Source organism: Ruditapes philippinarum, unplaced genomic scaffold (assembly GCF_026571515.1).
Source record: "Ruditapes philippinarum isolate M1 unplaced genomic scaffold, ASM2657151v2 ctg6336_1_1_1_1, whole genome shotgun sequence".
NCBI lineage: Eukaryota > Metazoa > Mollusca > Bivalvia > Venerida > Veneridae > Ruditapes > Ruditapes philippinarum.
In genome coordinates this window covers 25,780-53,506 of record NW_026861617.1, presented here as the reverse complement: position 1 = coordinate 53,506, position 27,727 = coordinate 25,780, and the positions used below count along the sequence as shown (strand labels likewise).

Below are 27,727 nucleotides of genomic sequence, written 5' to 3'. Positions count from 1 at the left end.
ACAAACTTCATAGGTTGATTGTTCATATTAGGCAGAAAAACTACTATTGATTTTGGGGTCTCAATGTCAAATGTGAAGGTCACTATTACCTAAAAACTGAAAACAGTTTCCGGAACATATCTCAAGTTCCATTTGGCCCACAGTGCTCAAACTTCATAGGATGATTGTCCATATTTGGAAGAAACCCCCTATTGGTTTTTCGGTCACAACGTCAAAGGTCAAGGTCATTTTTACTTTAAAACTGAAAATAACTAAAGTTCCATTTGGCCCACAATGTTCAAACTTCATATGATTATTGTCCATATTTGGTAGAAGACCCCTATTGATTTTGGGGTCACAAGGTCAAAGATCAAGGTCACTATTACATAAAAACTGAAAAAAGTTTCCGGAACATATCTTCAGTTCCATTTGGCCCACAATGTTCAAACTCAATAGGATGAGTGTCAATATTTGGAAGAAAACCCCTATTGGTTTTTTGGTCACAACGTCAAAGGTCAAGGTCACTTTTACTTTAAAACTGAAAATAACTAAAGTTTCATTTGCAACAATGTTCAAACTTCATATGATTATTGTCCATATTTGGTAGAAAACCCCTTTTGATTTTGGGGTCACAAGTCAAAGGTCAAGGTCACTATTACCTTTAAACTGAAAAAAGTTTCTGGAGCATAACTTTAGTTCCATATGGCCCACAATATTCAAACTTCATTGGAGGATTGTTATTTGAAGAATGAAATACTTTATTTAATTCCCATGCCTTACAAATGCTTCATCCTTGCCAAGAAACATATTTTCGGGCATTTAATTGATCCGCTTAGCGCTGCTCTTGCTTTTATTGGATCTTGTTTGATCTATTGAACCTCACAAGCAACGTATTTGCTCAAAAGGTATTTGAACTAGAGTCTTGAAACTTTACAGGAATATTAGTAAGCATGTGTAGTTGTGTGCACCTGAGTGTTGGATTTATCAAGTATTTTTTTAGTTTTTTGAGTTATAAAAATGCAATTTTCAAATTGTGTCGCACGTAGCTCAGAAAATATTTGACAAAGGAACATGACACTTTACAGGTATGTCCCTCATTATGTGAAGTTGTGCACCTGGTATTTCGCTTGTGGACTTATTATGTTGTGTCAGAGTAATTGCTCTTGACTTACTAAACACATTCGATTCAAGTCCATCCGTTCTTATGTTGTGTCGTGCGTAGCTCAAAAGTGTTTGACAAAGGGTCATGAAACTTTACAGGAATTTTGGTCAGCATGTGTAGATGTGCACCTAGGGGATTTGCCTGTAGAGTTATTTAGTATTTGTAGAGTTATTGCCCTTAACTTAGTAAAAATGCAATTTTCAATCTATATCACGCGTAGCTCAAATTTCCCTAGAGTCATGAACCTGATCAGCATGTGAAGTACCTCTGGTTGAAGTCTTTGGTTGAAGATTTATTCAGTTTTTTTTTTTTTTTTGAAGTTATTACTCTTAAAATAGGAAAAAATGGAATTTTCAACTTGTTCATACATATCTCAAATGGTATTTGATCAGTAGTCTTGAAAGTTTTCAAGGATGTCGGTCAGCATGCGTAGTAGTTATGCACCTTTGGGTTTGTGAATTTATTCAGTGTTTGTAGAGTTTTTGCTTTTGACTTAGTAAAAGATTTTCTAACTTACGTCGCGTGTAGCCTAAAAAAATATTTGACCTATAGTCAGTAGATTGACAAAACAGTGGAGTAATGGGACACCGTGTCCTATAGATACATTTCTAGTTTTGACATTACATCTTCCCCATAAATTTTGTTGAATTAAGAAGAAAATAGTTCGGCAGGACGCCAGTTAAGATACGAAAATTATGTTTTCTCTGCAATGAGAAAATACGGAAAATGAAAATACGTCTGTTTTTTAATCAATATTTAAAATATTGCATATATAAGTATATAATAAATGTACTCATTTTTTGTTGTTGTTTACTTAAGCTCTGAAAACTGTATGACAGCAAGAACAGCGACAGGCAATGATGACATTGACCCTTATGCAAATGACCTTGCAGGTCAAGTTTACAATCCTGACACCCAATGTGAGATGATGCAAGGAAAAGGATCGTTTTTGTACAGGGTAAGGATAATCTGATGTCATTTGATAATATGTCAACATTAACAAGATTATATCATTCCCATTTTGTTAATATATTGTTAAACAAAATTTTCGCACATTCACTGTTAAAATCACCAAGTAAGATCGCTGGTAGATTGTTATTCCGCTGATTCGGGAAGGGTTAATGTTTTAGCGTTGTCCATGTGCGCGTCCATCTGTGCGTCGTGCTAGTTCTTGAAAATTAATGACTAGATTTTAATGAAACTTCGTATCAAGAGAAGATGAGAATATCGTTTAGGTTACCGGGTTCGACCATTAAACACAGAGTTATTACCCCTGATTAGTTAAACAATAATATTTAAAATGCGTTTCAGAATGAAAAGGAAATTCCAGATGTCCTTTTTCCGGGGGTCGACCTAAGGGTACTTTCTCAGCAACATATTTACATGCAAAGCGAGAGATAGAGTGTTGGCTGACATAGGCGAAAAATTCCCATATCTTCTAAACCTCAAACGCATTGTACCTGTCCGTTTTGCGGATGATATTACTCTATCTTTTTTATATGGGTTTATTTTCTAAGGATAATGTTGGAAATCGTTGTTCGGAGTTACTTGATGAACACATATACGTATACATAGAAGAATATCATTCTTATACTTTTAAATAGATAAGTGATACTGTTATTAATGCAGTTCTTTCTCCGAAATAAGTATGAGTGTTCGCATATGGTCTAATACTGTTCAATAAAATGAATATACATGATACATTTTTCATCGCATTCCTCATACGTTAGTATGATCTTTGCCTTTGATTGTTATTTATGGAGATGAAAATGTTTCATGACATATTGTTTACCCCTGTTTTATTGAAGATGATATTATCAATGACAAAATGGAGGGTAATAATATAACGCAAACATTTGTTTTGTTTTTGTGACAATTCGTTACTTTATTTAACATTTTCCATCAAACATATTGTTACAATGAAAATATGTAGTAAATAAACAACAAAAATAAGAAGAAAATGGTTAAAAGCTATCTAAAACTAATATTGATATTATATTTTTTAAGCCTGTAGTAACATATAATTGTCAATCAGCTATCTATTTAAACAAAATACTTATCCGTTTACCTAAAGTGTAATCATTATTAACATTAATTATAACCTTTTTTAGAAAAAAATACTAGCGCAAAAATATAAAATTTATTTAGGTAAATAAAATTATAATGATAACAAAAATAAACAAATAATAATAATAATGATGATATCAAAATGAGAAAAAATCATTCAGTTATTTTTAGTATAATATTACACTATTTTCTCACTTTACTTCAGTAACTATGCTTAAAAATCTTAAAATAAATATCAGAAAACATATTGCGCTTTAGCAATATAACTGTTATATTAACCGGGATTTGTTTCCAAATTACCCATTAATACAGTATTGGCCTAGAAAAATTGTTTGAAGTGACAAATAGGTGAAAGATAAGCTCCTTTTCTTTCTAACTTTTAACACAATGAACAGGTAATTATAATTTACTCGTAAAATACATGTAAAGCAGTTAATATAGCATTTAATGATAGGAGGATTTTTACTCTTTTTTTTTTAATTATTCATAAATTAACAAATAAATAAAGGGATGAATAAATAAGTAAATATAAGTAAATACAAAAATGACTATATGAATACTAGTAAATAAATAAATAAATAAGTAAATAAATGCATAAACATATTAATAATAAATAAATAAAATGAATGGATAAGAATAAAATGAATTAATTAATTAATTACAATAAATAAATACGTAGTTATTGATGTAATATAAAGTGATTGAAATGTGATAAAAACATCAAATGGTTAAAGTGTTATAAAAAAAAAGCGGTATATAATTATTAATCATATATGAGATGATGTGATTTTGGTGTCATGAAAATCTATTGTTTTGATGATGAGTAAATATCATTATTATATAACCCGGTTCGGTAAGAAGACAGAGCTCATTCAACCAACGTTTTACTTCAAAATATTTAGTGGTAATATGACACATTTTCAACTGTCTATAGTTTTGAAATAATATTCAAGATTATGCAGACATTTAACAAATAACTTTTTGCTATGTATTTATGTTCCAAAAGTGACAATTTAATGTTCTACAATATCTTTACTCAAAGAATATGCAAAACTTATTTATAAGCTTTCATTCAAGTCTAATCGTGCAAACTCTTTTGTTGTAAAATAATGTCCATTTTACTGACAGTCGATTTCAAATTGATCATTTTCAAGTCAATAAATACACTGGCATAAGAAATGCTAGTCCATTACGCATTACGCAGAAATAATGAAAGTTAAATTTTAAGTTGATTAATTACACAATTTGTGAGAAGTTCTACACTATCTTCATGTATTTCATTACAAAGAATAAATGCGTTTTAAAAATAATATAAATTAAAATATACATTTCTTACTTTATGATAACTATTATGTAACACAAGTTAATCTTAAATAAAAACAAACGGAAACATAACTCAAAATGAAACTGAACTATTAATTTTATCTAACAACAAAAGTACCTTGCCAATGCTCGTCCGTTTTAAACCAGACTGCTGCAATTCAAGTCCTATATATATTCAAACGTTCAACTCAATGATATAGTTTATTAGATCGTTTTTCCCTATATTGTTTGCGTGCTTTTTTCTGTGTTTATTTAAAATAAAAAAAATAAAAAAAAAAAACATTTAACTTGTAATTAAATTTATGCATAGCATAGAAAGAGCTTGAAGTTTCTCTTTTTTTTCATAAAATGTCATGCATAATAACTGAAACACACACAAAATAAGACAAAGTTGAGGTTACTGAACATTCATCGAATGTAATAAAAATAACTAATAAATTATTTATGGAGAATTCTGATCTCATATCTAATTTCCTTACTGATATCGAAAATCAAAAGCGAAAATCAAAATCAATTTGAACATTGAAACATATTAAACATATTTAAAAAAATGTTCTATATGGACAATGAGTGAGTACTATTTTAATGAAACGGTAACATGATACCAAACATAAATATAACTAACAGCATTTATGAGGCATGACGTACCTTTACGTATTAAATACCAAAGATTATGAACAAACAGAAATTTATGGCACAATATGTCTCAGAAATCCATACTTATCAAATATTTTAATATTGCGCAATATTGTAGAGCCCTACAAGTAAATGTTATGCATACTAACCTTGAGACTGACACTTTGGCATATAGGTACATTTCATTAATTCTTGACAAACATGTTTGGTGATATAACCAGCTATAAAACGCAAGATGAAGCATGTTTCGCTTTAGAATGACAAAACATACACTCATACAAGTAGCTTATAAACTAGTTTTGTCTGTACATGCTTGTGGAGATCCTTGTTGATCCCTGATTTCAGATGAACTGTATCCGAAATTTCCGGACATGTATATTTTAAACTGTTTGTTTATTTCCTTGCGTAAATCCTTTAACATTGTGCCGAAGTGTTATTGCAATAGTGAAATGAACAGTTTCCAACATTATCCTTACAAAATAAGCCCATTTAAAATGAAAGTGGTGTATCATATATCCGACAAACGGACAGGTACAATGCGTTTCGTCTGAGGTTTATCCTAAGTCAGCTCTCTACTATTTCTCTCTTTACATGTAAATTTGTTGCTGAAAAAGCGCCTTCAGGTCGACCCCCGGAAAAGGGACATCTGGAATTTCCTTTTTTATTCTGGAACGCATTTTAAGTTATTTTCGTTTCCGAGCTATTTTGGAAACACTATTGGCTTGATTTAAGTGAAATATGACGTTGTACTGTGAAATAACAACCGTGGAAAAAACAATGAAAAATCAAAGCACAGAAGGCGCTGAATTTGTTTGGGTCTCAGAATGTCAGAAAGGTGAAGGTTGTAAGATTATAAAACAATTTGTTTTTGTATAGAGCCACAAATGTTTTCCAGCGTTTTAATTGTAGTAGATTGGCTATAAGACTAATTGCATTACTGATATTCAATCCAATGTTTATTTGACTTAAACAATTTGAAAAAAAAAAGAGTTTCCTTACCTAGGATTTGAACTTCATACCTCTCGCTTCCTAAGCGAGCGCGCAAACCCCTTGGCCACGGTGAATTTATATGATAACAGTCTGAAGGAAACCATATTATTCTAAATTAGGGTTTGTAACGACGCTAACTGTTGTTTAACACTTGTGTAAATAATCATGGCGTTTACTATAAGCATGTATATCTATAGAGAATAAAACAATGTTAGAAATCTTCGACCATTCGGGAATTATTTTGCTTGAAAATGAATGCGCCTGTCATGTGACCATATTTACGCAGTGACCTCCCCTGAATTTTTCGGACTTAGTGTTACATATAAAGGGAAGTAAAAAAAGCGGACTATTTTCGGCATTTGCAATTAACAGCATTAGAGTCTGAAATTTCGCTACCATTATTTGTTTGGTCTGACGACCCAAACAAATAAAAAACCAAATATCATCCATAAATGCATAAAAGAAACAAGTAATTTGTTAAATTCAGTGAAAGGTCATTTGTTATTTCACTTGTGATCATATAAATCAATGTTTTCATATAAATTTTTATGATCACAAGTTTAGTTGTAATCTATTCCGTATGTAGAATCAAGTTTTCTTCACAATCTGGTAAAGCTATTGATATATTTCGCTTGATAGACTGCAAAATTTAGTGCATTACATCGATTCAGGGTCAGCTCGGACCTAAAACGTACTCTGCCTCCGAGTCAGCTCGGCCCTTTTCCAACTCGGTCCACTTTTCAATTTATTAATATATTGGTTTGTTTAATCACTCTTTATTCTTGGAACCACATAATTAATATCTGGACTTATTCAGAAACGTGGAAAAATATTTTCTTAAATTATTATTACATTTTTGGGGGTGCTTAACTACCTTTTGAACACATCTCTATTAGCTATCTAAGCTGGACAAAATAGGTCCAAAACTTGCCATGGTATACAGGAAAAATGTAATAATTGGCAAACATGATATTTTTCCATTTTGTGATCATGATTTTTGCAAGCGACTGGAGGTACTGTCCCAGTCCTGTAATGAGTTAAATCCTGTCCAATGAGAGTCAAAGAATGTGCATAAATATAGTACCAACATTATTTAGTCATATGTGAACTTACTATCATAGAACGCTACAACAAACAATATATACTAATATGTTTTTTTTAAAATCAGATATGCTTTAAAATGCTTCAAATGTGCAAATATATTGTAAGAACTTTGTATGCATATGAAATATGAATACATACTTTTTTCTCATGTACGTAATTTTCCCGTATTATGGCGTAATCACCATGTTGACAAGGTAAGCAGGTAAACATTGCGAAATTTTGTTCACTGTTGAATACGTCTGTATGATATTCATTGTTTATATTTCACTAAACTTTGAAAAATAATTGCAATCTGGTATAACAATTACTTCATCCCTTTAGTGATTAATAATGCATAAAATCATGTGAAAGAAATCTGATTCAACTTGGCCCTTGTCCAACTATATTCTATCTTTAACTAATATAAAAGTAAAACAGTAATGTTTAAACTTAAAGAAAAAAAGGCCCCACTGGCCTGGGGTTTGATACCATTACTCTCAGTTCATTGCTGTTGCTAGATATTCTAGCCTATAAAGATACTCAAGTATGTTATATATAATAGGGTGTTTTTTTATCTTGAAGCAGCATGCCTCCAGGTTATTGCTATTTTTCATGAAAATTTGAAAAAACTGTATATCAATGTAAAATATTGTGAAGTAAACAAGGAAAGTAATGACTATTGTACATGTTGCTAATGACACAATCCATATAATTTACAAAAAAAAGACTCCAAAATACGCAAAAATAGCCCGGGGATAGTCACACTGTAGAAATATTGGGATCATGTGAATATTGCAAAATCAGTCATTGATGGCACATAATGTAAGGTATTTCTTGGACTTTTAACTTTTCTTAATATCTGTTTTATCAAGTTTGATTTTCTTTTGGCATATCTGGAGGCATGGAACAATTAATTCTAAATGTAATTGTTTCATAGAGAAATACTTGTTTGATCACAATTTAAGTTTTTGTTACTGTTTGAAAAAAGAAGCTTTGAGTTGAAAAATATGTAATATTTTGTTAAATCTTTGTTAGGCTTGTCCATCCGATAGAAGATTTATTTAAAAATGTTAGGTCTAAAACTGCATAGAAATAATGATGTTAAGCAAAAACAACCCAAATTGAAAGGGCATAACTTAGACTCTTTTGCAAATTTCACAAGAAGTTTCATTTATATTTATTCATTTAGAAAAATTATAATTGCCCATGAATGTACCGAATATGATATGAGATTTTCTATGAATACCTATTGATACTTTTGATTCCTATAAAGGTTTTTGATAATAGTATGATGACTGATACAGTGTAAATCCATCATTTTAAACTGCTTTGGAGATATATATTTGGTTCCTTTGCATACACTTGACATAGCAAAAATCTGTAATTTATGTAGCTCTGATGAAATGAAAAATTTGGCAAATTGAGTTAGCCGCTTATTGATTGTTGTTAGTACATTCATTAGAATGATAATCACTGGTTGCATAGTTTTATTATAAACCTTCTGCCTGTTTCATTTAAAATATTTTTTGTTGAAAATGGTAAAACATATTCAGTAGATTTTTAGGCAGCTGATATGAATAAGGGCACGTGTTTAGCTAAAAAGAATATTTCGAGCTATTGCTACAGTCAAGTTGCTGTGCCTGCACAAGTTGCTTACCAGAAACTAAACTTAGCCATTTTTTTAAATGGATTGTCTTCATTCTTGGACACAACAATTCTTTGGACAAGATAATCAAGAAGTTGACCTTGATTCATGAATTATATTGACATTCGATATCAAATGTATGAATTTTGATTTTAAATTTTTATTTCCTTCAAACTTGTAGACTTAGACATAAAAGAGAATCAAACTCAATATGACTTTAATGTACTTGATGATAAAATTATTGATTTTCACAGATTTTTGCTTGAATTTATATATATTTTTTGCTTTGATTTTTACATTGCATTAGCATAGTGAAGGTCATAATATGGTTACTGTCCAGCATGACTGGTGGAGTAAACAACCTTGACCACTCTGTCACAGACACTCCTTCTAACAAGACATCCAACAAGATTAAATGGAACTTGACGTTGGATTTAATTTTTGACATACTATTGTTTTTGCCTTAGCCATCTGACCATCCGTCAGGTCGTCTGCATTAAGCTTGTCCGGCCTTCACAGGTCAAACTACTGGTGGAATTTCAACCAAACTTTACAGGAATGATCCATTCTTTTTGTAGTTATGCACATTACCGGCAAGGTCCGATAAAGTATGAAAATTATCAAAGGGCAATAACTCAAAAAATAAGAAATCTAGAGTACCAGTTCTTAAGCACTGCACTGCACTTCTTCTTAATGAGATCGATCATCCAATAAGTCCATAGCTTTTATATTTTAGGAGAAATGGCCCGGACAAAAATAAAGTATGAAAATTAACAAAGGGCAATAACTGAAAAAATAAGAAATGTAGAGTACAAGTTCTTGTGCAATGCATTTTGGGACATTATAAGAAGTATGAATACCAAGTTGACTGACTTATGCTCATGACAAGCTTAAAGGGACGCCGACACCGCCGCCGCCGACACCGCCGCCGCCGACACCGCCGACAAAAGTAATCCCTTTATGTCGCCTTTTTCAAGGCGACACAAAAAATCATGTACTTGAATTTGCCGGCGATGTGTATAACTAGGGATCGATTTCATCAATCCTGTAAAGTTTGGTTAAAATCCCACCAGTAGTTTGAGCTGTGAAGGCCAGACAACATGTTTCTACTTTTAGATCTTGCAGCCATTTTTTGCTGCAGAGCTTTACATGTCGGCGATGTCACAACGTACATAACTAGGGATATGATGGTACTGATATATACTGTAAAATTTGGTTGAAATTTCACCAGTAGTTTGACCTGTTTAAGTCGACATGATTTTATTTTTAGCTTTGGTGGTCATTTTGTGCAGCTAAGTAGAATTTACCGGCGATGTGTATCGATTTCATCATTCCTGTAAAGTTTGGTTAAAATCCCACCAGCGGTTTGACCTGTGAAGACCGGACAACACTTTTCTATTTTTAGCTGTGGTTGCCATTTTGAGCATCGAATCGGAACTTGCCGATTATGTGCATAACTACATATAAAATTGATCACTCCTGTAAAGTTTGGTTGAAATTTCACCAGTAGTTGGACCTGTGAAGGCCGGACAAGCTAAATGCAGACGACCTGATGGATGGTCAGATGGCAAAGGCAAAAACAATAGTATGTCAAAAATTAAATCCAAGGTCAAGTTCCATTTAATCTTGTTGGATGTCTTGTTAGAAGGAGTGTCTGTGACAGAGTGGTCAAGGTTGTTCACTCCACCAGTCATGCTGACAGTAACCATATTATGACCTTCACTATGCTGATGCAATGTAAAAATCAAAGCAAAATATTGTAAATTCTAGCAAAAGTCTGTGAAATTCAATAATTTTATCATCAAGTACATTAAAGTCATATTGAGTTTGATTCTCTTTTATGTCTTAGTCTACAAATTTGAAGGAAATAAAAATTCAAAATCAAAATTCATACATTTGATCTCGAAGGTCAATATAATTCATGAATCAAGGTCAACTTCAGTCTGGTCTTCTTGATTATCTTGTCCAAAGAATTGTTGTGTCCAAGAATGAAGACAATCCATTAAAAATAATGGCTAAGTTTAAAGTTTCTGGTAAGCAACTTGTGCAGGAACAGCAACTTGACTGTAGAAATAGCTCGAAATATTTTTTTAGCTAAACACGTGCCCTTATTTATATCAGCTGCCTAAAAATCTACTGAATATGTTTCACCATTTTCAACAAAAAATATTTTAAATGAAACAGGCAGAATTGTTATAATAAAACTATGCAACCAGTGATTATCATACTAATGAATGTACAAACAACAATCAATAAGCATGCAGCACAATTTGCCAAATTTTTCATCAGAGCTACATAAATCACAGATTTTTGCTATGTCAAGTGTATGCAAAGGAACCAAATATATATTTCCAAAGCAGTTTAAAATGATGGATTTACACTGTATAAGTCATCATACTATTATCATAAACCTTTATAGGAATCAAAAGTATCAATAGGCATTCATAGAAAAGCAGTTTAAAATGATGGATTCACACTGTGAGTTATCATCATTTCACTACACATGACGTTATCTATGAACCATTAAAGGTGATTGAAACTTTGTCTTGTTTAAATTTTAGAACAAATACAAGAGTGATTTTTCAACAATATGTAGCACATTGTTTTGCGCTATACCAAAATTACAAGGTTATACCCATACCAAAATTCCATGGTATGGTACCACATGTGGAAATGGCAAGGTACGATTTTACTTAATGATTAAAATTAATATCATGCTAAACAACCTTATCTTTTCTTAAATTGCTTAATCTAAAATTGTAATTATGCCATAATAAGTAATCATCATTTATCAATTAAAATAATTGCATCACTCAGAAATATATTGACTCTGTGCATTTATCCTTAGATGTGTCAATTAGGGCATTGCGTCGAATCTCCCCTAGCACCTCCAGTCGATGATGGTAAGTGAAGCTTCAATGTAAAATATTTACGATTTTCAAATACAATCATCGTTAGTATAAATTGTTAGGTAATATTGTATCGTTGCACAAATCGAGTTCCCATAAATAGTAAAATACCATAGAGAATTAAGTATCATAATTATTTTAAAATACCCTTATAAATATCTACTGTGAAAACAAGCATATGCGCATCTACCTACTCTATACCTGTAAGCAACTACACATTCCAGTTTTACAATACGTTATTTAAGGAATGATATATTCCAATTTCCCAAACAGTGATTTTATCGCTGAATAAAATCACTGTTTGGAGTTCGGATGCGAGGAATTATTTCACGAGGGCGTAGCTCGGGCAATATAATGATGTGTATCCGAACATCACCGATTTGTATATACTATTTCGATTCTAACTCGATATTATCACATAAAAATGCTGCCGTACCGGATAATTAGCCTAATTACGGCTTATTTGTTTCCTTACTTTATTTTCAGCGCGTCACATTTTAGTGCTTACGTCACATGTATAATGCTTTCTACACATGTCTTAATATAGAAGGTGAAACAATGACTTTATTTAAAAATAATAAATATCCTACACAGTGATTTTATTGCTCAATAAAATCACTGTTGGAGTTCGGATGCGAGATTTTATATAAAATGTTGCGCATCCTAACGACAAACAGTGATTTTATCAAACAATAAAATCACCGATTAGAATATTTCATTTCGGTTCTAACATGACATCAACAAGCCGTTACTGATATTACATTACATTGTGCCTGATTTCTTTTCATACTTATTTTCAGGGCGTCATATTTTAATGGTTACGTCATATAAAATGCCAAACTGTGATTTTACTACATGATAACACACCGTCGGTTTCTCTATGTTTAATCGGGGAAAAGCGGGTCGTGTTCATATGCATAATAACACACACTTTCAATTCTTTTTTTGTAGGAAAAATACGGGTCTTGTTAGAATTAATTATGTTAGTGTTCATTCGTTTTTTTCTACACAAATTTGAAAGTTCGACGGGAGCGATAGCGATAATCTCTGTAGAACAGCTACGGATGCATACTAACGCACTTTTGCTTCATTAATATTCGCTTTATTACGTCACCACTTTTGTACACACGCGGTTCTGTGAAGTACTGTGAGAAATAGAAGGCGACTATGAACAGAATTTTGTTAATTATCGACTTTTGTTCTTCTATGAAAATTAACAAAGATTTTTTTTATTCTACAGAAATTAGAAATATTCTCCTGTCGCTATTGCTCCCGTCGAACATTTCTGTTTAACAGCACGGATGAACAATTACATTTACATAAATCTATTAAGAAGTCTTGTTAGTACTATTCTTGTTCCAATCTTCAAAATTTCAGTTATAGTTATAGTATAAACACGAGAATGTTATGTGGAAACATCATGGCTTTGGCGACATCGAGGGGTTTTCTGTACAGAAATGATCGAGGCCGTCAGGCCGAGAACATTTTCTGTAGGGTGAACCCGAGATGCCGCCCAAAGCCATGATATTTAATAGATATAGTTAATGAAACGAGTTAGTTACAAAGATGTAACACTGGCTGGGGCGACATCAAGGGGAAGTTTCTCATAGAATTTGTTTCGCCCCTGCCAGTGTTATATCTCCGTAACTAATAATTTTTATATACTATTACTGTGTTATCACATTTTCATTTTTGTAATAGAAATCCGTATAAGAAATCAGAAGACAAAAAACAAAATAAAAAAAACAAAAAAAAACAACAAAAAACTATTATATCAAACGTGAATTTCTCTTGTGCCCTTTCTCTGTTTCACCTTCTCACTCCCCAGTACTAGCTAATAATATCGTAATATCGTACCTTACACCTATATAATATTGAAAACATGAAACAACATCCCATGTTATGCTAGTTTGTGAAGAAAGTTGTTCGGATTCAAGATTTAAAAGGACTCCTTTGAGGTTTAAAAGCCTAAAAACATCACATGTGTATTTTTTACATAAATTGCTGGGCACTTTAAACAGAAATGTATGCAAATATAGTTAAGAATATACTTTGAAATAAATTGAAAGTCGTATTTTTTATGCTTTTCTTAGCCCGATTTGAGTGAAAAGCGTTTAAACGCTTTTCATTTTGAGTCATTTTTTACCATTTGAATAATAATTCTGGAAAAACAAAGTGGCAAATGATATGAAATTTCGCACACAGATAAGTGGTCTTAACCTACATTAAATCGTACATTTATCTGGAAAAAATATTTTTCTGTCCAAACATGTCAAAAAATGTAAGTGGAGTCCCTTTAAGGGCTTTTTAAAGTGAAATAATTCATTTAGCGGATGAACCGTTTGATTTCAGCAGTTGCATTCTTATATGAGAATAAATTCATTTCATTAATTTTCTTTCTTATTATTTTTATTTTTTGTTTTAATGTTTCTTTGCTGCTTGGAATGTGCGTTACCGCTGCCCCATTGGAGCCTCAGTGAAAACACTACACTAATAAAGTGTACTTAGTATAATGGGTTAGTAAGAACAACGAAAAAGTTCCAAACCATGCAATAATTCCACATTACAGTCGAGTTCGACATACTTTAACTGTTTTACCGCATGGCGCAGCTATTCGTCTTTGATGTTCCTCAGCTTTTATACACCAGTAACATGTTTTATTGGTAATAACGTACAGTGCGATATCTCAGATAACGTATACTTCTTTAGAAAAAAGTGTGCGTTATTTTAAATAAAGCACGGTTATCTAAGTGCATTTGGTTTATGTATAAGCGTAACGGTAGACAAAACACTACAAGGGTCACTGGACAGTACTAAATTTTGTGCTAGAAAAAAAATAACGAATTTATTCAGTTTGGGGAAAAGAAAGGGGTACTTGGGATAAGGCTGTCAGTTTAGAAAAAAAAAATGTCTGTGGCTTGAACGTACTTGTTTATTTACCTTTTTTATTACATGCTTTTCGGTGGTTTATAGAAATTTATTACATGCTTTTCAGTGGTTTATAGAAATATATCAGTGAAATAAAAATGGTAATTTCACTGTTTTTAACAGTGAAATTATCAATTTGATAATATAATTTCACTGTTTTGAATTTAAGCCCCTTACGTTGTTTCAGTGAAATACCAGCGTGGACAGTACTGGGAACCAACTTTATGACGTGACCTTTTGGTTTTCACTCGGTGAAATATATTCAGATCTTACACTTTCCTAAACAAATATCCTCTATATCCTTTTACAATTTTACCTGAATTCATTTTATGCTTGTGAGTTGATAACTGTTTTATCCTTGGATTTTTTTTATAATTTTATCCAAAAAAATAGTTTCACATTTTCAAAAACGAGATTACTTTTAACTCGACTATACTTAGTATACGGAGAGCTGTCCTACTAGCCCCGGTGTCGGCGTCCGCTTCCAGATTTCAGATTTTAGTTTTGATGCAGTAAAATATTTTTCACTATTTTAATACTTTTATTTCTTAAGGTATTAGCACCCTAATGCATTACCTCCGCTTTGAAGAGTATTCAAATAGGCTAGAACTACTGTTAACTACTTTGAAAATGAGGGCCATGGGTTCAATCCCCAGAAGGGTCAACATTTTTTTCTTTCTTTTTTTTTCTTTTAACATTATTTATGTAACTCTCATGTCCCATTTGGAAAGAAAAAAGTGTTTAATTTGGATTTTTTAATTTATATAGGTATTTATTGGCTAAATTATGCTAAATCTAGTAATAAATATGGTACCTGATATTTTCAAAGTGTAATATAATCAAAACTAGACGGTAAAAGTATTTCATATTTTACAAGATCAACCAATATACTTTTTTAAAAATTTAGGGAAACTTTGAAAACAGGCACTCATTTGGGTAAATTTTAAGAAGAAAAATGGTCAGACACGTGGTAAATATGGGTGGGGTAGGGTAACATTTTTATACAGATTTCATAAATTTTAAGTAGAAACCATAATTTTGCTTATTTGGATTGTTAGCTGAATGGCACTATTTGTTTCTTACCAAAAAATAATGGGAAAACATTTTTCATTAGAATGTTATTGCAGATTATTTAAAGGTTCCTACTTTCTAAAAAAGGGCCCTCATAACATCCTAGCTTGAGTTCAGAAAAGTGGCCATAACTTGATTTCCGTACGGTAAACTTTGTTTAAATTCTGCATACAGGTGTACTTTAAGGTATACATCTGACCTATGATGTCAATTTTTTAGTTCCTGATAGTGCCCATTAGGGTCCTAATACCTTAAGGTATCAACTTCATACTTCAAATATATGTTCCTTATCATCAACTACATCTTATGTGACAAAGTTTTTAACTGTAGCACCTATATTTTGATATTCATGTCCCCTTAAACTTAGAATTTCCTTAAAATTACTATCTTTAACTGTTACTTCTTTATTTCTTAAGGTATCAACTTCACACTCCTTATCATTACCCATATGTTATGTGACAAACTTCATAACACTAGCACTAATATTGCATGAATAATCTCCCCATAATTTAGATTTTTTTTACTTGAAAAATGTTATTGTTTTAACATAACTTCTTTAGTTTTAAAGGTACCTACTTCAAACTTAAAAACTTATTCCTTATCATCAATTACATCTTATGTGACAAGGTTCATAATTTTTGAAGCCATACTTTCAGATTTATCTCTTTGAGCTTAAGAATTTTTTTAAGAAATATTATAACTTATTTAATTTATGTACATGTATGCTTTTTAGTGGATTACTGATTTATCCGTGAAAATTATATTTGATAATTTCACAGGAAAAGTTTTTTAAAAAAAAACATATATATAAATTCAGACTTTTTAATGATGACGAAACTACTGTTTTTATGATTTTCCCCATGTGGTACGTCAATTTTATTTTTCCTGATTATTTTGACAATGTCAGGCTGTTTAGAGAAAAGTAAAGCTGAAATTGATAAATAATTTAAATGTCAAAAGTAATAAAAAGAAGAAAACTTACTTGTATTCATCCAAATTACCAATCACCAAACATCGTCTCTTATTTTTTTTGTTTGTTTCATTTTAACAGTCTAACAATACATTTCTTCCACATACAAAATTCCTCTTTATGACATTTAGGCATATTTAAAATTCTACGAGCAATAACTGCTGTATGCTTTATGAAAACTTGAAAAGCAATGACAGCCATCAGCCCGACGAATAAGTAAACAACCCAGCGTTCATGCGGCAGTCTTTGAACAATTCCAAGTTTCCAATTTCCTAGCCGTTTTTTGAATGTTTACACATTTGTCAACATTTATATATTGTATGATACAATTCTCAAATAAGTTTTCTTTCTTTTAAAAAGGTGTATGACTAACAAATCAATATGATATCCCTCTGAATCAAACACAATTATTTTCCTGTAAAGCTCTTGTTTAAGATATTATTTTTGCTTACAATTCTGAAATAACAGGGATGTATATAGAAAGCAAAGCTGGAAGTAATAAAAACAAAAATGCTACTTCAATTCATTCAAATTTCCAATGACCAAATAGCGTGTTTACATTTTGGTTTCGTTTTTACAGTCTGAAAAATACACTTCCTTTCATATGCAAAACTGCTCTTGATGACATTGGGACATATTTAAGTAAATAACTACCTAATGCAATATGAAAACTTGAAAAACAATGACAATCATCAGCCCGAAGAAAAAGTAAACAACCCAGCGTACGTAAGACAGCGTTTCAACGATTCCATGTTTTCCTAATTAATATCTGCTTTTTTAATGTTAACACGTCTGTTAAAAATTATTTACTGTCTGTAATCCTCAAAAAAGTTTCCTTTCTTATAAATTGATGTATGATTAACAAATCCTAATATTCCTCTGAATCAAACACAATTTTATACCTCATGTGAAACACACAACTTTTAAAATGGCGGCCGCTTATATTACTCAAACCCTGGGTAAGTATAAATTTGCCGTAAGTTACAGAAATATGTATAGTGTGACTTTTTCTTCTTCTATAATATTATCTTATTATTTACTAAGGGGATCACTTCTACTGCGCTTTTACGGCGCTTTCGCGGCGCTCACACTGCGCTAAAATAAAAAAAAGCTCAAAAAGGCGCCGTGCACACACAGTATAAGCGCAATAGAGACGCCGCAAAATCTCCGTACAAGCGCCATGGATAACCACCAAGTTCATTCGGCGTGCCAATTACGCTTTCATGGCGCAAGAGATGCTACTGAGTTGCTACGGCGTCCTTACTGCGATCCAATTGCGCTCTTATTAGAAGGCCAAGTGACGCGTTTTGTTTCAGCATGTTCAAAATGTGCGCCGTCGGTTGGCGTTTTATGCGATGCCACTACGATGTTGCGGCGATGTTTGCGATTTTACTGCGCTCACCTCGGCGTTCTGAATGTTTTTTGACGCCGTGAGAACGACGCTCTAGTCTGACAGGGGTTTTAAGACTGTAAACCCATAACGTTAGAGCAAATCTGAAGTAAAGTGGGTGTTCCTGATCGATTAAATGACCACAGACATTTTTTTTTCAAGCACAAAAGTATATAAAAAAAGTCAGGCACTAAACATTTTTATATTATTATTTATTTTTATATTAATAAAAAACATTTGTTCATATTCATTTTGTGTTATCTTGTTTTGTTAGTTAATCAGAGGGTTATTTAAAATTACAAATATTTGTGAACATTGACAACTGTCCGTTTCTTAGAAAGGGTGCCAACCAAGATCAGTGGCGATGTCTATACGCCGTATTTCCGGCATTGTTACTTGTCTGCTGCTCGTCGTTTTGTGATTGAGACTCTCGAATCTATAACAGACCAGATCGTCAAGTTTTTTGTTTGTTTACCGGGCTATAACAAGAGCGCGTAACTATGTTAACACATGGTTTTTCGTCCCGTTATAGCATGGGCAAAAGAGGGAAAAATAGCCGATTTTATGCTATAAATCTGAGATGTCGCACTGTGCGTTATTACCAATAAAGTAAGTAATTGAAGCTTGTAACTTAGTTGCGAATATTTCTGTCACTACAAAAAGAAATTAGATGATCCAGCTGTTTTTTTGTTGTTTTTTTTTGTATAGTGTAATGAAACCTACATCCCAAAATAATAATATATAAATAAGAATCCTAAATTCCGCCAAAAGCTTCCTGATAATGAGATGGCAATGAGAGTTTTATTAGGGAACTATTTTCTTCGCATTGTTTCGGTGCTCACTGTAACCAGCCGTAGTGGCTGTTTTTTGTGAACGTCGCTTTACTTTGATGATTTTTGTTCTAATTCTTTACAGTTAAGTAGGTACCATATTGTTGAAAAACGTACATGTATATCTCAAACTATTAAGTTAAAATATTTGTTGAGCAGAAGCGTGTCCATTTGGAGATACCCCTTACATTGTCCCGCACAAAAGATCTGGTTGTTCCGATCTTCTTGGATCTCCTGCAACAACTTTCAATTGTTACCATGAACAAATCAGGAAAGACTGCTGTGCTACTTGTGAAGCTATAAAGAAAACTAACAGGGCGTATGTAGGTATGTTTTTTTCTATGATTTACTCAATAGATAACGCATTTTTAGCTCGACTATACGAAGAATAAAGAGAGCTGTCCTAATCGTGACCGCGTCCAGATTTCAGTTTAAAGTTTTGGTGCAGTAACATTTGTTTCACTTTTCCTTTTTTCATTTCTTAAGGTATCAACTTCAAACTTCAAATATATGTTCCTTATCATCAACCGAATCTTATGTGACAAGGTTCATAACTGTAGCTACAATACTTTCAGATTTATCTCCCCTTGAACTTAGAATTTTCCTTAAAAAATACAGTTTTTTACTGTTACTTCTTTATTTCTAAAGGGATCATCTTTATACTTCAAATGTTTGTACATTATTATCAACCACAACGTATGTGACAAGGTTCAAAACTTTAGACCATTTTCATATTTAACTCCCTTGAACTTTGAATTTATGTTAACAAATGTTGTTTTTTACTATAGATCTAATTAAAAACTTAATCATACACAACTGAATTTTCTTTCATAGTTTTGTTTTCCTTACTGGGTCCAGTATTTTGTAAGTGGAGCTTTGCTGTCTTCTGTGACAGCTCTTGTTGCTAAGGGTATCATGTTTTGTGCATTTTTAATGCTCAAATGGGCTAGTATTGTCAGAGGACGATTTTTATCTTTTCATTTTTAGCATAATCATTATGTTGCCTTTTGCCAAATTTTGTATAGTTTTAAAAAATGGATGGCCTGAATTTATTGATTACCTTTATGCCTTTTTTTTGTTGTTTTTCGTTTTTTTTGGTTTTTTTCATAATTATTTTCATTATTAAAAGGGCTAGATACGTTTTGGGTCGATTTTGGCCAATCGGCAAAAATTATTCAAAATTTGATATATCAACATTAAACTATATTTCTAACAAACAAAGCAAGATTGAATCAGATATCTGCTAAGACAATAAGTTATAACTAGAAATGTGTCATCATGCCACGGATGCCCCCGCATGCAGCCAACATTTCAGATGGTGCATTAATTATTTTTTTCATTTTAAGTTCAAAGCCCTTAAAACTTTTCAATGTTAACACAAACCATTTCCATACAATGTTCAAGGCACTGAAATTATTCAGTCTTAACCTTTTAGAAATAGCATATTGCATATTTGTAGCCAAAATAATGGCTATAAGAATGAGTGCTGAAACTGAAAGTTCAAAATTTTTCCAACATTCAGGAAAGATACATTTGTCTAAAATCATTGAACCATGACCAAATTCAAACTTAAACTGCTTATTCCTAAGATGTATCTGTATTATTTTCAAAGTGAAAGGGACATAACTCTGCCAAAAAAATCATCAAACCATGACCAAATTCCAACTTGACCTGCCCATTCCTTTGACATATCCATATGTCAAATTAAAGTTGAATATGTAACACTGTTGGGTAGATAATGAACAGAAACTGTAAATTTCATATTATTTTCAAAGTGAAAGGGGCATTACCATGCCAAAAATCATTGAACCATGACCAAATTCGAACTTGGCCTGGGCATTCCAAAAACATATCCATATGTCAAATTTGAGTTGAATGTGTTGTACCATTGGGGAGATAATAAACGGAAACTGAAAATTTCATATTACTTTCAAAGTGAAAGGGGCATAACTCTGCCAAAAATCTTTGAACCATGACCAAATTTGAACTTGACCTGCGCATTCTTTTGACACATCCATATGTCACGTTTGAGTTGAATGTGTTGTACCGTTGGGGAGATAATGAACGGAAACTGAAAATTTCATATCATTTTCAAAGTAAAAGGGGCATAACTCAGCCAAAAATCATCAAACCATAACCAAATTCGAATTTGACCTGCATTTTCTCATGACATATCTATATGTCAAGTTTGAGTTGAATGTGTTGTACCGTTTGGGAGATAATGAACGGAAACTGAAATTTCATATTATTTTCAAAGTAAAAGGGGCATAACTCTGCCAAAAATCATCGAACCATGACCAAATTCGAACTTGACCTGTATTTTTTCATGACATATCCATATGTCAAATTTGAGTTGAATGTGTCCAACCGTTCTTAAGAAAATGAACGGAAACTGATGATGACGGAATGACAGAAGGACGGAATGACGGAACAGAGTAACACTATATGCCCCGGACATTACATGGCGGGGGCATAATAAATCAAAACAACCTGTCAAAAAAATAAAATACTACAGTTTGATGTCATACACACATCGCTTCGAGAAATTAAAATATAATGACGCATATGTATTTTCTAAATTGTTTATCGTGTAAGGCAAAGGAGATGATACATTTGATGTACAATTCTACCGTTCAATAACGATTGCAGGCACAAATAATTATAGTCTGTCCCATCAAAAATGGAAATGACCTTTTGCCTGCTATGAATTAACAAAACGAGGTTGAATAAAATTTAAACTATTTTTGTAAACTAGAAAAAAAATCACCATCGAGATTTTTCAGAGTTTTTCTGTAAAATGTCAACTTTTCTTGTGAAATCAAATTTTGATTTCTCTATGGTAAATCTCTGCTGTTTATTTTCCGTAACCATTGCCGAAGTACTCTTCATTTGAAGATGAACAGAAGAAAGCACGTGTCATGTTTTTAAAATATACATGAGGGTCGTTTCATGACTCTTTTACGAGGCTGGATCTACAAGATGTAACAGTTTAGTTGCAATGCATGATGGAAAACTTTAAATTGAAAAATAAGCAACAAGATTTATAGAACATCGAGTCACATGGAGTACTAGTAGATCTAGAAATTGCACTTACTTTTAAGCTGAACAGAATCCCTATGAATTTCAAAATAGATCTTTATGAACGTCACGACAAATTTGCATTCTGAAGATTCCTTCATTGCCAGTTTCTATCCAGTTCCGTAGATCCCATTCTTTTACTCCAAAACTCCTGAATGACATCACTCCTACACTTATGATGATACAAATTTTTTAAACTGTTAATCCGTCTCATTTTTAAAAAAATGTTGAACAATTTGTGGAGTTATCTGGGTAAGCAAATGAAATATGTAAATGAAACACATCATAATTAAGGCTGTTCCAAATCCATAATTCAAGAACGGCCCATTAATTTTAGTTATCAACATCACAATGTTTATAACTCTTGAAATTTGATTCCTGACGAAAAAACTTTACTACGTCAACAACAATTTACGAAATATATGAGGTAACAAAAAAGCCTTGCGCTTTTTATGGATGATTCCAGTTGCGGCATTGACAGTGGGCGGTTAGGCATATGTAACCTCATACAGATAATTTTAAGCGTTGAGATAAATTTGTCTCTATGGCATTTTAAATAATTAGTCCCCTACCGGTTTAACCGGAGGGGACTTTAGGTTTACCCTCCGTCCGTCTGTCCGTCCGTCTGTCTGTCCGTCTGTCCATCTGTCTGTCAGTCCGTCAGTCCGTCCGTCCACAAAACTGGATCCCGCGATAACGCAAAAAGTACTGAAAATATTTTTATGAAACTTGATATATGGATAGATGGCAGTATAGAGATTATGCACGTCTTTTTCTTTTCTTCTTATGTTGAAAATTCTGGTTGCTATGGCAACAGATAGTCTGAAAATATGGCAAATTTAACACATAAACTGGATGCAGTGATAACTCAAAAAGTGCTGAAAATATTTTTATGAAACTTGAAATATGGGTAGATGGCAGTCTGGAAATTATGCACATTTTTTTTTTCTTTCTATGTTGAAAATTCTGGTTGCTATGGCAACAAATAGCCTGAATTTCAAGATTTCTGATTTAAATTTTTCAGCTTTTTCACTATAAGTTCTTTATTTCTTAAGGTGTTTACTTCAAACTTTAAATATAAGTTTCTGGTCATCAACCACATCATATGTGACAAGATTTACAACTCTAGCACACAAATTATCAGTATTACCTCCCTTGAACTTAGAATTTTTATGAAAAAAAAAATGTTGTCTTTTTTAAATAACTTCTTTATTTCCTAATGTATCTACTTCAAACTTCATGTATTGTATAAGTACCTAATCTCACACCCAACTTATTCTCAAACCTTTCATTCATGTGCTGTTATTTTTTTACTAGAAGTGACTATGATGTCCTGAATTTGTGTGCATAAAAGCTTAGTTTCTGACAGACATGTCTGCTGATGTTAAATGAATACAGTGCATAGGAACAAATATTTACACAACATATTTTATTACTTTTCGTAATTTCATACAAATTGCTATTACCTTTGTAAGTCCCATAAATACACCATTAACTATTTGTGAAAATGAATATTATAGACAAAAATATCTTAAAGCAGGTAACTGCATCGTGTAGGGTACTTCATTGTCATGTGATAGTCATACAACAATCACTTTGTTGGCTAAAGTAAACAGTAGAATTTTAGAGATACTTGAAGGGGTTTGAGGTTAGGTTCTTTTTTTAAGAGGCCATGTTAGTTTTAAAACAGAGGGTTGTGCTTTTCCAAGATGGAAATAGAGCTTTTTTAATAGTTGAATTTCAGTCAAATTTTACAGAAATGTTACATAAAGATTAAAGTGTATATATGTAAAGAATTTTTATAAAAGATATATTTTTATCTACATTAAAAGACCTCTTGAATGCTTAGAGGTTTGAGAACTGGTTAGTCCACGATATATGTTTCTTATTATCACTCAACATTTTTGAGAAGGATAAATACTCTAGCAAGACTATTTCCAGAATTATGTCCCCCTTGAACTTAGATTTTTTCGAGAAATTGGTATTTTTCACTCCAACTTCTTCATTCCTTATAGGATTTACTTTACAATCCCACATCGTAATAATATGACAAGGTTGTATTAACATAATTTCCTTACTAGGCATGGAAACTTAACACATTACAGTGATATAGACAAACTTAGAACTCAAAAGATTTAAGTTCATTCATGTCATTCATTCACTGGTAAAATTGAATGGCCAGTGGCCCATCAGAATGTTGCTGGGGTTCTATAACCGGTAGGGGACTTATGGATTGCTTGCAATACTATGATAATTGCTTGTTTTTGTATGTACCCAGATGTTGCAAATTAACTGTTAAAATTACACCTTCAATTCATATAGTAATAATAAATCTTTTGAAAACAATTTAATAATTTTAAAGACACTTAATGAAATGAATCTATATGACAGTACAATACTTCTTCCACTAATTACATATAACCTTCGTTTTCATTGTATGTTTTTAAACTATTGTATATATTCTTCAGAAATGATTCCCCTATATATTATCTCGTTATACAAGACTTCTTTAAATCCTATTCTTTTAGCTACAAAATAAAATACACAATTTTTTTTCTCCCGCAAAAATATTCTATTGTTTTTTCACTGAATGTTTTCAAATTTTGGGAAGGCTAAAATTATTGAGGACGTCACTCGGTGTTTCTCTCGACTCGATCTCCCATTCATATTAACATAATATGTAACACTTAATGTTGCCTATTGAACGTATATTCTTAATAATATCGAATCACTGCCGGTATTTCTGGACATTTTGTTGACTTGATAGACGGAAAGTTTAATCTGTATTTACGAGCTGAAACTATAGAGGACTACGTTTGTTTGCTCAAACTAGAAAGAATGATATTATATTCTTATAATTTACATTTACCTCGAATAAACGCGAGTCTGTGTTCTCTCATTAGCGGGGGAGTTAGTTAAAGTAGACCCTGTGATTACAAGCAAACCAATGCTGAACGTATAGGGAATCAGTTCTCCTTTCTGTACATTTCTTGTCAGAATTTGCATGATAATAAAGTATTTGTTGGCGATTTCTTGTGAAAAACTGAAACCTAGCGCACTCATGAACATCGCATCCGAAATAAGAAGGGTAACATATTTTTGTACCGTTTAATATTACATAGTTAACGATTAACGCAAATCAAAGCATCTGTCGTGCCTTGACGGTCCCCATTTTAAAAAATGAGAGGTACCTGTGTTACAAAAATTCAAATGAAGAGAGGTAGCCCGTGTCACTGCAAAACCGAAAGTAGGGTGTTTTTATGAATTTTACATTTTTTTGACAATATACTGCCATTTGTCCCAAGATGATATGTAAATTAACATATTAAATATTATTAAATATGTATGATGCATATATAATAAAGCCACAGGTTCATATCAGTCCGAAAAATATGTCGAGGTGATGGGCGAGGCAAGACATGTCGATTTTTTTGTAGCTTATTGTGAAGTTGCAATACATGAAAAACGGGCACATGACAAATCAGCACATTAATAAAATATTCTTGTGTTCCGTGGTATACATCTTTTCTACGTGTCATACCTCCTTTCCTTTCAATTACATTGGATTGTTACCGATCGCTGGTTTGTTTTTAGCAGAGAATATGACCTGTGTATGTGCAAAGAGAGTTCCGTTTGAGCAGCTTTCGTCAGCGTTTATGGATGCGTTTTATACTTGGGATGACGTCATTAAGCTGCTTAAGGCTTGGCGCCTTTTTGTCAAAATATTTATTAATTAACTGATATGGATCAAATCCTTGGTGTTAGTGCTTGTGAGATATTATTTCGGTATTGCATGAAAAGAAAACATTATAAGAACTGAAAATTAAAAATGCTTTTTGTGCCACCACTTTAAGGGGGGGGGGGATTTAGATTTACCCTTGTCCGTCTGTACGTCCATTCGGCCGTTCTCTTTTGTGTTGCACGTAGCTCAAAATATAAAGAATTTGACCAAGAGTTATGCAACTTTAGAGAAATACTGATCAGCATGTGCAGTTGTGCACTTGGGTATTTTCGTGTGGATATATTTAGTATTTTTAAAGTAATTGCCATTGATTAAGTAAAAATTTACAATTTTCAACTTGTGTCGCTCGTTACTCAAAAAGTACTTGACCTAGTGTCATGAAACTTTACAGAAATGTTGATCAGCATGTGTAGTTGTGCACCTGGGTATTTTCGTGTGGATATATTTAGTATTTTTATGTTATTGCTCTTGATTTAGTAAAAATTTACAACTTTCAACTTGTGTCGCACGAAACTCAAAAAGTATTTGTGCGGTTATATTTAATATTTTTAGATTTATTGCTTTTGACTTAGTATCCCACATATCTCAAAGAGTATTTAACACATGTAGCCTAAAAATATTGGACCTAAAGTCATAAGATTGGCAAAACAATTGAGTGTAGTGCACCCCTGTCCGACACATTTCTAGTTTATCGTTGCTTTTAAATGCTTTGTAAAGTGTAAAATCGAGGCTGAACAAATAACAGCCGCCCTATCGAGTGTTTATTTGCAGTTTAACACCGGTTTTTTCTTCTTTGTCTATAGTAACAAAATCACGTGGAGTGTTAGAATGTCAGCTTAATACTGACTTTATTGAGGAACTCACATAATATGATTCTTTCAATAAATAAAGTAATAAACTTACACAGATATAATTATATTTTTGTCACATACCAATAATAAAACCTGTTTAAAGTAAAAAAAAAAACATTTTCATTGACGCGCCTATAGTATAACGCCAACATTTAGCGTGTCTTAAGGCTGCATGTTTGTACAACGTATATGACATCACGTCAAAATATATGCACATCCTTGCAATACTATCTTTACGGTGTTGCGAAAGCGGCACGTTTATTTGATAAATAGAGGGTGTTGAATGAGTGTAACTTCAATACTGAATTTATTGCACGAGTTGAATAAAATTATATTATGCAAGCCTCTGGCATTATTAATAGAGTGATATAAATTCAGTAATGAACTTACACGAATTTAATATTCTATTTTTCACAAATCAAAATAATGACCGTTTAAGGTGAAATAAGAGTCATATTTCATTGACGCGCAAATAGTATAACGCTAAAATTTAGCGCGTCTTTACACCATGTTTGTATAACGCTAATGACGTCACGTGAAAATATATGCACAGCCGTGAAATACCATATTTACGCAAATTCCTCACAGTGATTACCTCCATTGGCAGGTTGTAATCACTGCCTTCAAAAACGTCACATGATGATGAAAGTCACATGACGTAACGTCGAAATTCAAATGAAAATATTGACCGCTACATAGAAAATCTAACGTCATTTTTCTCCTTCTGTTTTATTTTTTAACTTTTAGTGACTACGTTCGATATAGTTTATCAAAAAATATCAAAAGTGTACAAAATAACGAAAAATAAATTCAAAAGCTAAAAATATAAAATATCAAAATATTGTCTGGTATAAAATATTCTCATATTTTTTAAATTATTTCTAAATATTCATATTATTTATTTATTTATTTATTTGTTAATAAACATTGTTTAATAAATGAGAGAAAACTTATCTGATTGATAAAAGCAGTAGATAAAACAATTTTTGAAAAAAATATAGTATATCAGAAATGTTGATATATCGGACCCTTGGTGGCAGAGATCTACGCCGAAGAATTTAGGGGCGATCGCT

At 32.1% G+C, this 27,727-nt stretch overlaps 1 protein-coding gene across 1 annotated transcript in view; it reads left to right on the top strand.

Annotated features, from left to right (window-relative positions):
* The first annotated feature begins 1,930 nt into the window (after positions 1–1,930).
* The window catches only part of LOC132716318 (uncharacterized), a 41,918-nt gene continuing 16,121 nt past the window's right edge, over positions 1,931–27,727 (top strand). The window contains exons 1-4 of the mRNA XM_060699564.1: positions 1,931–2,099; positions 11,447–11,566; positions 11,734–11,788; positions 19,143–19,310. Of these exons, the coding sequence (XP_060555547.1) occupies positions 1,974–2,099; positions 11,447–11,566; positions 11,734–11,788; positions 19,143–19,310 (469 nt within the window). The 5' untranslated portion in view covers positions 1,931–1,973. The remainder of the gene's footprint in view (positions 2,100–11,446; positions 11,567–11,733; positions 11,789–19,142; positions 19,311–27,727) is intronic.